We start from the raw sequence: 10,543 nt of genomic DNA on the forward strand, positions 1-10,543 counted from the left end.
TACATGAACCACTAGTGCTTCGAAAACTTGAAAAAATTGAAGGATTTGGTTAGTGTAAATAACAGGATTGCAAAGCAGTAGTGGCTTCGAACAATCCAAGACAGGTTCCAAATCCCTTATCCCTTGTTTCTTTATCAGACACCATCAAAATATTATTACTCAGCACATATTTACCTCCTTCAAGAAGCCTAAAGCTCGAGCCTCTATTCTCCTTTTCCACAAAGATTAGTAATTTAAGAAATTATAATTATAAAAATTATTGAGTAATCAATAATTTAAAAATATAAGTAATTAACTATGTTATAATCACTGTTACATAATTTGCTTGCCCTGTTATTGAATATATATATCGCGCTATCTAATTTCATTGAATTGTTATCTAATTATTTGTTTATTTGTATGATATTTTATATATATAAAACTCTATTTTATTATTATTTTTTATCATGAAATATTGACTCTATCATATCTTTAGTTTTTATTATTTATCTAGTACTAATTTATAATTATAACACTATCAAATATATTTATTTTATAAGTCAAAGACAGCATGCAGGCATGCCATCTCATTAAATCCAAATAAGATTGATTAACCAGATAAAAAACTCAACAATTTACCAACCCAATTAATTTTTATGATGAAGTCCCGGAACCCATTTGAGCTCAATCAAAGTTTTATTTTTATAAAAAAATTTAATTGTATTGAGTTTGGAGAGCATATTCTTTTTATGTTTTTCTTAGCTTTCCTTTACATTTTTTTCATCATTTTTCAAATAAAAAATAAATAACACAGTATTCTTCTTTTATGTACAGGAATTTTTATCAATATAGAGGATAAACCTAATATAAAACACATTTTATTGGAATTAATAAGTGTTTTTTTTTCATATAAAGAAATAAAAGTAATATCCAATAGTTAGATTATCACAAATATTATAAATTATGATTTTAATTTAATATAAAAAAATTATAAGCTTATTGATCAATCGATAGATTTTTCAGCCAATATATTAACTGTTATTTGTTCCTTCATTTTAACAAGAAAAAACTATACTTGGAACTTAATCCTGAATGAAAATAAGTAATAATCTCACATATCAAAAACTATTACCTGTTATTTGTAATGCTCAATCTTTTTTATTCTGAAGCCCCTGGTCCGTATTTCCTCAGGTACTGAAGTATCTTTGTAGATGCTCAGTCTCTGCCGCACCCCAATATTTAGTGTGATTGTTTGCGCACCAGTCAAGCATTGTAGGAGCTTCTTTTTTCTTATTTTTCAAGAAATAAAAGGTGAAAAGAGCAACAATTTAGATGATTTATGGGTCAATGTGTGGATTTTGCAGTCTTTTATACCATCCCATTTACCCGTGAACATACCTCTGCTTCATCGATAGAGTCAATCACAAGAGCTCCATCCAAGGAGAGATCTTTAACAAAGATATTCCGACCCTTAATAGCCATGGTAGATCTCTGAGTAATGGAGCAACTTCCACTAACTTTACTTCTAATTTCGGCAAATGTTAGTCCCCATTTTGGCTTCCATACTATACGAGGCCACACTTCCACCACTTGCCCATTGAAGACCTCATAATGTGTCTGCATGTCTGGATAGAGGATTTGCAACGATAGAAAATAGCAGGAGAGATGAGTATCTATATCTGGCTCCTAAATGTAAGCCAAGCTCGAGAATAGGAGCAATCAAGTAGCTAACTGAAGGCATCTCAAAGACAGTATGCATATGTATATATGTCAGCTATATCAATCAAAGCAACGTCCAGCAAATTTACAGAACCACTCAAGAATTTACCTTCTGGCTTGAAGTCAAGTTGGAATAGGTGGTGTGAGACTGAGTAGAATTAGGTATCAGGTACGAAGGCCACAAATGAAAAAAACTAATGCTCAAGAATCTGAGTTGAATCTTTGAGCTCACTTCCCAAGCACTAAGGCAGTACAATTTAATCAAACCTAATGCCACCACCAAACTGGGCAGCTAAAAGTTGTCTACAGAAAAATAAAGTAAGCAAATGATGTTCGCAATCCCCAGAATGGACTCTGAAGCCGGAAGGCCAGCAATAACCTCTTTTAAGCACATTTGGAACTCCAGTAGCCTATTTTAAGTTGCACAAAATTGAGAACAGGAACAATTTATGATGACCAACAATCTTTTTTTTTTACCTTGGCAGCATCCTCAGGGTTGTTCTTCACTGGTGCATAAGAAAGCCATGTATCCATCACCTAAACAGACATAAAATGGGCGGATCTTAATTGTTCTTCGATTTATACTACTTTCAAATTTAGAAACAAAACAAATAATCAACAAAGCTTAAGAAAATCCTCATTAACAGGCGATTGTCATGCAAACCAGAAACATAACACTTAGAGGGACTGTCCAAAGAGCAAGGACACAGGAACTAGGAAATTGTTGAAGATTGATCCGATAAGTGAGAGACTGGAAGCTCCGAGAAAATTGGGGGATGTTCCAGCAAGGGAAAGGAAATGTTTCAGTGGTTGAAAGCAATATGTGAATCCTATTTCGGGCAGAGCTGATGGACGTGATTGCAAGGCCTAGTCTAGGAGCTCTTGGCGCAACTAATTGTAAGTGCAAACACGAGATGAAATTGGATGTGGCCCAAACAGTATTGAGGGATGTCCCATCCAAAGAAAAAAGGATTCGGCAGTTGAAAGCAATTTGAACGTGGAAACTGTGGATCATACCTCTTCCAGAGCAATTGAATGTGCAAGTAAAAGGCCTAGTCCAGGAGTTCTTGGTTTGACTAATTTCAAGCACAAACACAAGGTGAAATTGCCAATGGTGAATCATAGAACAGAAACTCAAAGAAAAATCAGGGGCTGTTCCATCCACAGAAAGAAAGGTTTCGGCAGTTATAAGCAAGGCGAGAAAGGAATCTATGGATCCTGTTTCTTGCAGAGCAAATGTACATGCAAGGAAATGGCATAGTCAAGAAGCTATTGGTTTGAATACTTGCAAGCGCAAACGCAAGATGCATTTGGATATGGAGAATTGTAGGATGGAAACCCAAAGAAAGGGGGAATTCGGCTGTTGAAAGGGAATTCAAAAGGCTGTCCTTGAATGCAGTTCCATGTGGAGCTAATGGGCATGCAAGTAAAAAGCCTAGCCCACAAGCTCCTAGTTCAACAAATTGCAAACACAAATGTGAGATGGTGAATCATAGTAAGCAATTATTTTTGAATTCTTGTATAAAAGATGGTGGTTATGTGGTATTTGCACCTCAAAATTGGAAAAGGAGTTTTATATGAAGAGGGTGAACAGAGTTCATCTGATTCTGAGGTGATTGTCACGGACACCAATCAATTTTTTGATGGAAATGTACTCCATTTGTGATTTCAAAAGGATGCATTTTAGAGGCAATGCATCTTTTCCTGCTCCAATCCTTTCTTTTCTTTATGTATCATTTTGTCTGCTACAAAATTATTCATGTTATCATAATTCTAACAGCTGAAATTAATATGCTTTCCATGTTCTATTTATGATTGGCAAATGAGGGATGAGGATTGGAGGGACAATGGAGTTTCTGGTAAATTTAGAGAGGAACTAATAGAAATTCTTGAAAAGCCTTATAACGAAAGGGAGTATGGAGATCTTTGGCAGATGTAGACTTGTGGGGTGGGTCTAGAAGATTTGAAACTAAAGCTATTGGCAAATCTTATCTTGATCATCATGCTGTTGATGTTATCATCAGCAATGTTTTTCTCAGTCTACAAATGCATGGCATCTGCATTTGAGTTTGTGCACCTCTGTTCGTTACTATCCTCTCGGCATTTATGCATGATTAGCTCGTGGAGATAAGCCATGAGGAAGAAACTGTATTCAATCATAGCAAGTCACAACTTCATACATTTGTCTGGCCACCCTATCTGTATCTTGTGATTATACATCCTGCAGCTGACCATCGTTGTTAAATAGAATGCGTGGTTTCCCCATGCTGAAATTCAGGACCCTTGCATTCATGTTGTATTTGATTTCTCCATCATACAGCAGCTTCCTTATGTAGTGCTCTATATCCGAACCAATCAGTCGCAGTGTGTATTCTGTCAATGGGGCACCCTGTTTCCACATCATACGTTAGTGTTCAGCAAGGCATAACAGGGTTCCACTAGATCACCCTAGACTGAACTTTACAGAAAGTATTTTCCTTTAAGATTGACATAGATGGCGGGTAGTTCCTATGTTCCCTAGTATCCTTTGCTTCAGAGTTGCTTGTGGTAAAAAAACAAAATGCAATGAATATGCTTCAGCGGTGTTGGTGCTGTTGGATGGAGATCATGTTAATGCTGTGGACTAGAGGTCTGTTCGCAGTTGGCATAGATGATTTGCAAGGTGAAATAAGGTGATTTCAGTCCTCAAGTTGAAGCCGAAAAGAAATTTGAACTTGCTGTTGTCTGGGATGGCTTTTTGATGCGGTTGGGATGATAAACAGAGAGAGAGATGGTGACAGCACTAGAGGTACCACCTTGGATTGGCATACTCTTTGATTAAGTCCCGTTCGGCGTTTGGTTTTGCAGTGTGAATATACTTTGATAAAAATATTATTTTAATATATTTTTAAATAAAAAATATTTTTAAAAATAACTGTGGTAGAATTACCTCGTAGTGATCCACAAGCTCTTGGAAGTAGGAGTAAACCTTGTAGCAAGTCTCGTCTGTCCAAACGAACTCATCTGTAGGATCGAGGATAAGGGTGAGCTTATCCGTCTGAGTTTGATCGAATTCACAGGTTTCTGGGTCAATGTAAGCAGCATAGATCCTCACGTGCCGTGTGACGCTACTGAGCCACTGCCCTCCATATTCCCTGCCCATGTTCTTGCTCTTTACGTTAACTTGTGGTTCCACTGGTCTTGGTTGTACTGGTTGCTTCACTTTCTCTTCTTCTCGCGCATTCACTTCTTGTGATTCTTGGACTTCAGCTTGCTGCTGAGCTGAAACGGACGTTACGCGTCTCATTTTCAGTTCTCTGCTGCCTCCAAGCCAGCCCAGCATGGAGAACTTTGCACAAGCCATGTAAGAGGAAGATGCTGCCATTGCTAACTCCAATGCCACTATTGCATTCGGTAATAGTAATCAAACTCAATGAGCCCTTTGTTTGCTAGCTTCTCTGAGAATTGCTTTCCAGTCCATTTATTTTCTGGATAAGATAGGACTTATATTATTGAACCTACCAAGGTCTGTGTGGTGAAGAAAAGCAGAACATTGGCTGCCACAAATTAAGCTGCAGCAAGCACTCTCTTGTATTTCTATTTATTTTCCTCTATTTCTAGACTTTTTTGCCCCCTAAACTGTACTTGTACTTCAATGAATCAGAAACACTCTTGTCCATCTTCATCATTTTCTTGGACGTTCAAAACAATTTAATTGGTATGTTCTTATTTTTTTTCCTGGCCTGAAAATGCCCGTCTCTCAAAGACTATTACCAATAACATGCATATCGCACGGCACTTGGCTCCGCCGGAAGAACTGGGATGGCTTCCCAATTCCCATCGGTCTTCCAGTCAGGCAGAGCCAGGATAGTTTGTCATAAAATTTTATTTTTTTATGTTTTAATCCTTTGAGAGAGGAAAGATAAGATTATTGAGGGGGGAAAAAAGAGAGAGTATTTAGTCGGTTACATTTCAACAATATAAAAAATATCAATTTTGATATTGATGAATTTATTCTGAAGAGGGGTATTTAATTTATGAGGTTTGGATCTCTACTCATGCTGGATAAAGAAAAAGAAAATCAAAGATAGGAAAGAATTTTTTTTATTTAATTCAATTGTTAGTTTTTAAATTGATTAAAGAGTTTTTTGGGATTGTAAATAGGTTATTGAGGTTTCTAGTGTTTGTTTTAGGTGTTTTTAGGTTAAAATAAATTAAAAATTAAAAATATCAAGACAAAATATCCTAATATATATATATATATGTATGTATGTATGTATGTATGTATGTCACCTTTGTTTCTTACAATATAACAATGGTTATATTTTTAATTTTTTTAATAATTATACTTGAAAATAATATGCATAATATTTTTTTAAAAATAGACATGAACATTCAATAAAAATAAAATATATTTTTTTATTTTTTCTTGTTGATTTTTTAAATTGTTTTGTACCATTAATTATTCTTTAATTTTTCATACAATCACATAAAAATAATCAAGATATTATTTTTTATTTCTTTGTTAAAATTGATTCACATATTATGATATGTTTTTATATAAAAAACCATACTCGTAATAAGTAAAAAAAAATACATTTTTCATGGAAATAAAATGAATAACAAAAAGAGAGTTTTGCTCAAACAAATACATCTTTTCCTTCTAAATTTAAATTATTAGAATTTTTATAGATTCCTATTTTATTTGCTTTAATTTTTTATTCAAAAATACATGCTATTGATAAAAAAAAAATAATAACTCATGGCTTTGTCAAATAAAATAAAAAAATGCATAAATAAAAGAAGAGAATTTTGAATGATAAATGCATTTTATATTCAATATTTTATATCATTAAAATTATTTCATGTGTTTTTCAAAGTCGTCATTAAAGTTAATTTTGAAAATGGTCCTACAACTCAGACGTGCTAAAAAAGAACCTAGAATAGAATCTCTATACAAACATGAAATTTTTGGAACAGCGAGGGCTCCCCTTGCTTTCCGGCAATTGAATTTGAAAAAGATTCACGACACATTCAAGCTCATGCAAGTTCAACTTTAGAGCCATGTCTACACACAGGGCCATAGCTTCTTAAGCACAGCACAGCACTTCTCTTTCAACCTTCATGGGGATAACGGTTGTAAAGTTGGACCAAAAGAACATGGAAAGAACAGCATTAGAGAACTTGGGAAGACAAACACGCCCCACCTCATTCTTTGTAGTTCAAAAGCTTGGCAGCATCATTTCATTAATGAATCATTACACTGTATTATGTGCACAACGGAAGCCACAAAATGCATTCCTATAACTAAATAAACTATAAATCGAAAAAAGAAATTAAAAAGATGAGAAAACAGAAGGATTTGCCATTGCTATTCCTGTTCCGAATAGAAAACTAACAAACACCCCATGCACAGGCACAGAAGGTTAGAAGCTCATCAAAATCAGTGTAACCTCATCAAAATCATTTCCCTACTTTCATCGACCATTCTATTGCTCAATGAAGGAATCAGAATATGCTAAAACCTGATCTACCTTACGTACAATTGACTTCATAAATGGCACAAACTCGGTGCTTCACATTTGACCTACCAGTGATCTTAGCGTCAGATGTTCATTATACGGACAGGTTTAATTAGCTCATCAAGATCACCTAACTGCAATTCCAAAGGATCACTATCACCAAGTGCTGTGTGCTCATCTGCTGGAATGGTATTTTCTACCACTTCATCAATAACATCAAGGCTGATATAATCAGCAATGCTTCCTTTGAAAGAAATAGCATCATTATCTAGCACATTGGGTTTTACAGGCACTGGATTTCTCAGCTCAGTAGTGCTGGTGTGCATCAAACCAAAATATCGCCCTTGAGCATTGTTATCTCGTGATCGCTTGCTTTTCTTTTCCTTGCTTCGGTTCTTAGGATGGTGTCGGTTGCATTTGGATCCTTGAGGACAGGATCCTGTTGCTTCATAGGTGGGGCAGACGTAGCTGTGCTTCTTCAGACACTGTATAGCAGAGTTATATTGCATTTACACTTACAGCTTGTGTGAAGTGTGCAGAGATCATCATAAATAATATCAAGCAAATAACTTCAGTTTCAAAAACTGTTTTGGAATCATCTTCTTTTTTTTTTTTACCTCTCTAAAACAAAACACATGTGGGTTGTTATCTTATACTAGAAATTGAATAGTTTGAAGATCCCAAGTATTCTAATATCCTTTAAACATTATATGGAAATTGAAGTCCTAGCTAAAACATGATTGTTGAATGGCCTGTGCTTATGAATGGTACTTTTTATTAAGCATAGACATTCTTTTCACAACTTTTTTATACCTATTTTATAATGTCAGTTGTAGCAAATGTTTTGCAAAATTTATTTGTTTTCTGCAAGTCAACCAATTGTTGCTATGATCAACTGTAGCCCACGGTGGATAAAATCATAGCCTACTCCCTGAGTATAATTTGGAAATGTTGGGATAGCTTTTCATCATTTTGTAGCAGCTCTAGCTAACATTAATTGTTAAATGGCCTCTGCTTATCTACGCAACTGTTGATTAAGCATAGACATTCTTTCCGTATCTTGCATTCTCATTTTTAATTTCAGCTGTAGCAGTTCTGTATTTTCCCCTCTAAACATATGTATTGGTGCGTTTCTGCTAGTTAAGTATAGTGGATTAAAGTCATAATTTGCTTCAGTGGATTAATTTGCAGATATTGTTGGAATAGAGTTTTTGATCATTTTATTCTGGCATGACAATATTCATTATAAAAGAAACTGAAGTTGGCTATCCGTTTGCAGTCTTGACAAAGACCCGTAAACCTTCCAAGTTCTCTTTGGTCTGGACACTCCATGGTGCACAGTTATCAAAGAATGATGGTGATTCATTGCATCATGGGAAGGTCTTGCCTCATTTGTTTCCCCGGAAAAGAGCTACGTACTGGAGAAGTTTCTTGGCAAAACCATCTTCAATTTCAAATCGTAGTTCCTTATCCTCAATTGGGTGCAATGGCTCGTGGTGTTTTCCTTTATTTTTCTGCAGCTTATTTCAGTTTATCTGATGTGTACCTTTGCAAAAAATATAAAAATTTCTTAATCTCTTTTAGCAGGAAACTGCTATTGTTGAGAAAGAGGAATACAGTTTACACAAGGTCAAAACATGGATTTTCACTTAAAAAATCCAAGGTATTAAGTTTTGGTGGGTCTAGTTTAAATCCATTGAAAGGTACTCAAAGAAAGCTAATGAGGTCAGTTGGGCTGGATGGATGACAGAGGCAAAAATTTTATTTTTTTGCCTATTTCAACAGCTTTGAAGTCTACTTATATTCACTTTGCAAATGTAAGGGTTTCATCACTCTCAATAATTTCCTTTCCGCTTCTATGCAGGAAGCTACCTTGGCTGTTGCTGCGGTAGAGAGGAAGAACAGAGAACGGAGAGGTGCTGCCCATGTTGAGTAGAAACAGTTCTTGTAATGTTTTGAATAAATAAGTAGGAAAATACAATAAAATCCTTGGTGGCTTAAAGTGTGGGTATAAATGAATGAGGGGTAGTGTAGTAATTCAAAAAAACTTGATAAATATAAATACGAAGTAAAAAAAAAAAAAATAAGTGATCTGAAATTTGAGAGAGAATCGGCAGGAGAGAGAGGGGAAAAAGAAGAAGAAGAGAAAAGAGAGAAATTAGAAGAAAAATAGATAGGGATTGAAGAAAATAAGTTTAAAGGTAAAATTATATATAAATATGTGTTGATTAAGTTTTAATTTTGGTTTTGATAAATGTTAGGGTTTTGAAAATTTGTGTTTTGGGTTTGATTGATGAATTAATTGAATTTTATGGGTTGATTGTTATGGGTAATGGATTATTTGGTGGATTTTGAGAGATTGAATTGAAAGATGATGATTTTGAGTTATGATTTTGTTTGAATGGTGAAATTATGTTAGAAATAAGGAAAGAACAGTGGGTTTCTGTTGAAATTCTGGGTTGGAGGTTGAAGATGACGAAAATTCATTTTGGTCCTTCAATTTGTGGAAATTACAGTTTAGTCCCCAAACTTTGAAAAATTTACAGATTGGTCCCTGGGGCATATTCCGAGATTCTGAACAGAATAAAAGATAAATTATGGGCAGAATTCCTGTATAGTTATGAAATTTTAACACTTTCAATTTGGTCCTTCAATTTGACAAAAATTACCATTTAACCCTAAAAATTTGATAAAATTCCAGAATGGTCCCTGGAGTATAATGAGATGATCTGGACAGAAATGAGGATTGGTTATGGTCAGAATTTCAGTATATTCATGGATTTATGATAAGTTTAGTTTGGTCCTCCAAATGGATTAAGTTACAATTTGACCCTTAAAAATATAATAAATTACAGATTAGTCCCTAGCTGTAATATTAGATTTTGCAGATGGGTTAGTTAGTGAAGTATTACCAATTTTATTATTTGTTTTATTATGGATTAGATTTTGAGAAAACCGTTAATTTTTGGGTTTTTGGAATATAACTAATTAGTTCAAAAATATATAGGGTTATGGAATATATACTTAAATAAGTGTATTAAATAGGTTATATATTCTTTTGAGTCATTCTTGAATATGTCTCCTTTGTATTCAGATAATCCTGATATTCTACCGGCAGGACGTCAGTAGGATTTTCTTCGGTGTTTGCTTTTGATTTCTGTTTGCTTTCGAGTCAGGTGAGTGGATAATTTTCCATATGCATGAGAAATATTATAAATATTTGATTTGTTAATATGAATTGGATCATGCTTCTTGATAATATATATGGTGATTATTATCCTTGTTATGATAAGCATGACCATTCGTTGAATCCGAATTCTTGATATGAACCAATATGTATTTTG

The 10,543-nt window shown here is 34.4% G+C and overlaps 4 protein-coding genes across 7 annotated transcripts; 1 reads left to right on the forward strand and 3 right to left on the reverse strand.

Annotated features, from left to right (window-relative positions):
- Positions 1-1,100: 1,100 nt before the first annotated feature.
- On the reverse strand, positions 1,101-3,662 carry LOC105109410 (UDP-sugar pyrophosphorylase-like). Its single transcript, XM_011004123.1, has 3 exons — positions 2,176-3,662; positions 1,378-1,596; positions 1,101-1,268 (listed from the first exon to the last, which is right to left on the reverse strand). Exons 1-3 carry the CDS (start codon positions 2,230-2,232, stop codon positions 1,167-1,169), a joined length of 378 nt encoding a protein of 125 aa, XP_011002425.1. The 5' UTR covers positions 2,233-3,662; the 3' UTR covers positions 1,101-1,166.
- Positions 3,663-3,826: 164 nt separating this feature from the next.
- Positions 3,827-5,236, reverse strand: LOC105109409 (NAD(P)H-quinone oxidoreductase subunit M, chloroplastic). Its single transcript, XM_011004122.1, has 2 exons — positions 4,628-5,236; positions 3,827-4,087 (listed from the first exon to the last, which is right to left on the reverse strand). Exons 1-2 carry the CDS (start codon positions 5,060-5,062, stop codon positions 3,911-3,913), a joined length of 612 nt encoding a protein of 203 aa, XP_011002424.1. The 5' UTR covers positions 5,063-5,236; the 3' UTR covers positions 3,827-3,910.
- A 1,659-nt stretch (positions 5,237-6,895) lies between these two features.
- Positions 6,896-7,735, reverse strand: LOC105109408 (zinc finger CCCH domain-containing protein 7-like). Its single transcript, XM_011004121.1, has one exon. The coding sequence runs from the start codon at positions 7,706-7,708 to the stop codon at positions 7,283-7,285; it is 426 nt and encodes a 141-aa protein (XP_011002423.1). The 5' UTR covers positions 7,709-7,735; the 3' UTR covers positions 6,896-7,282.
- Positions 7,736-7,772: 37 nt separating this feature from the next.
- On the forward strand, positions 7,773-9,140 carry LOC105109407 (zinc finger CCCH domain-containing protein 7-like). 4 transcript variants are annotated; one of them, XR_839249.1, is made up of 3 exons: positions 7,773-8,680; positions 8,784-8,862; positions 9,064-9,140. XR_839249.1 is itself a non-coding variant. In XM_011004118.1 (3 exons), exons 1-3 carry the CDS (start codon positions 8,430-8,432, stop codon positions 9,089-9,091), a joined length of 420 nt encoding a protein of 139 aa, XP_011002420.1. In that variant the 5' UTR covers positions 7,773-8,429; the 3' UTR covers positions 9,092-9,140. The 4 variants fall into 4 exon arrangements, 3 of the variants coding, with proteins under 3 accessions (XP_011002420.1, XP_011002421.1, XP_011002422.1); XM_011004118.1 differs by having other exon boundaries at positions 8,784-8,924; XM_011004119.1 differs by having other exon boundaries at positions 8,787-8,924.
- The last annotated feature ends 1,403 nt before the right edge of the window (positions 9,141-10,543 follow it).

Source organism: Populus euphratica, unplaced genomic scaffold, assembly GCF_000495115.2.
Source record: "Populus euphratica unplaced genomic scaffold, PopEup_1.0 scaffold214.1, whole genome shotgun sequence".
NCBI classification, from domain to species: Eukaryota; Viridiplantae; Streptophyta; class Magnoliopsida; order Malpighiales; family Salicaceae; genus Populus; species Populus euphratica.

Excerpts from the sequence above, each read along its gene's own strand:
- LOC105109410 (XM_011004123.1), bottom strand. The coding sequence starts at position 2,232 with ATGGATACATGGCTTTCTTATGCACCAGTGAAGAACAACCCTGAGGAT. Across the intron at positions 1,597-2,175 it reads ACCCTGAGGATGCTGCCAAG|ACACATTATGAGGTCTTCAA; the intron begins GTAAAAAAAAAA and ends CCAGACATGCAG. Across the intron at positions 1,269-1,377 it reads ACTCTATCGATGAAGCAGAG|AAAAAAGAAGCTCCTACAAT; the intron begins GTATGTTCACGG and ends TTGAAAAATAAG.
- LOC105109409 (XM_011004122.1), bottom strand. The coding sequence starts at position 5,062 with ATGGCAGCATCTTCCTCTTACATGGCTTGTGCAAAGTTCTCCATGCTG. Across the intron at positions 4,088-4,627 it reads AGCTTGTGGATCACTACGAG|GGTGCCCCATTGACAGAATA; the intron begins GTAATTCTACCA and ends ATGTGGAAACAG.
- LOC105109408 (XM_011004121.1), bottom strand. The coding sequence starts at position 7,708 with ATGCAATATAACTCTGCTATACAGTGTCTGAAGAAGCACAGCTACGTC.
- LOC105109407 (XM_011004118.1), top strand. The coding sequence starts at position 8,430 with ATGACAATATTCATTATAAAAGAAACTGAAGTTGGCTATCCGTTTGCA. Across the intron at positions 8,681-8,783 it reads AGTTCCTTATCCTCAATTGG|CAGGAAACTGCTATTGTTGA; the intron begins GTGCAATGGCTC and ends AATCTCTTTTAG. Across the intron at positions 8,925-9,063 it reads ACTCAAAGAAAGCTAATGAG|GAAGCTACCTTGGCTGTTGC; the intron begins GTCAGTTGGGCT and ends GCTTCTATGCAG.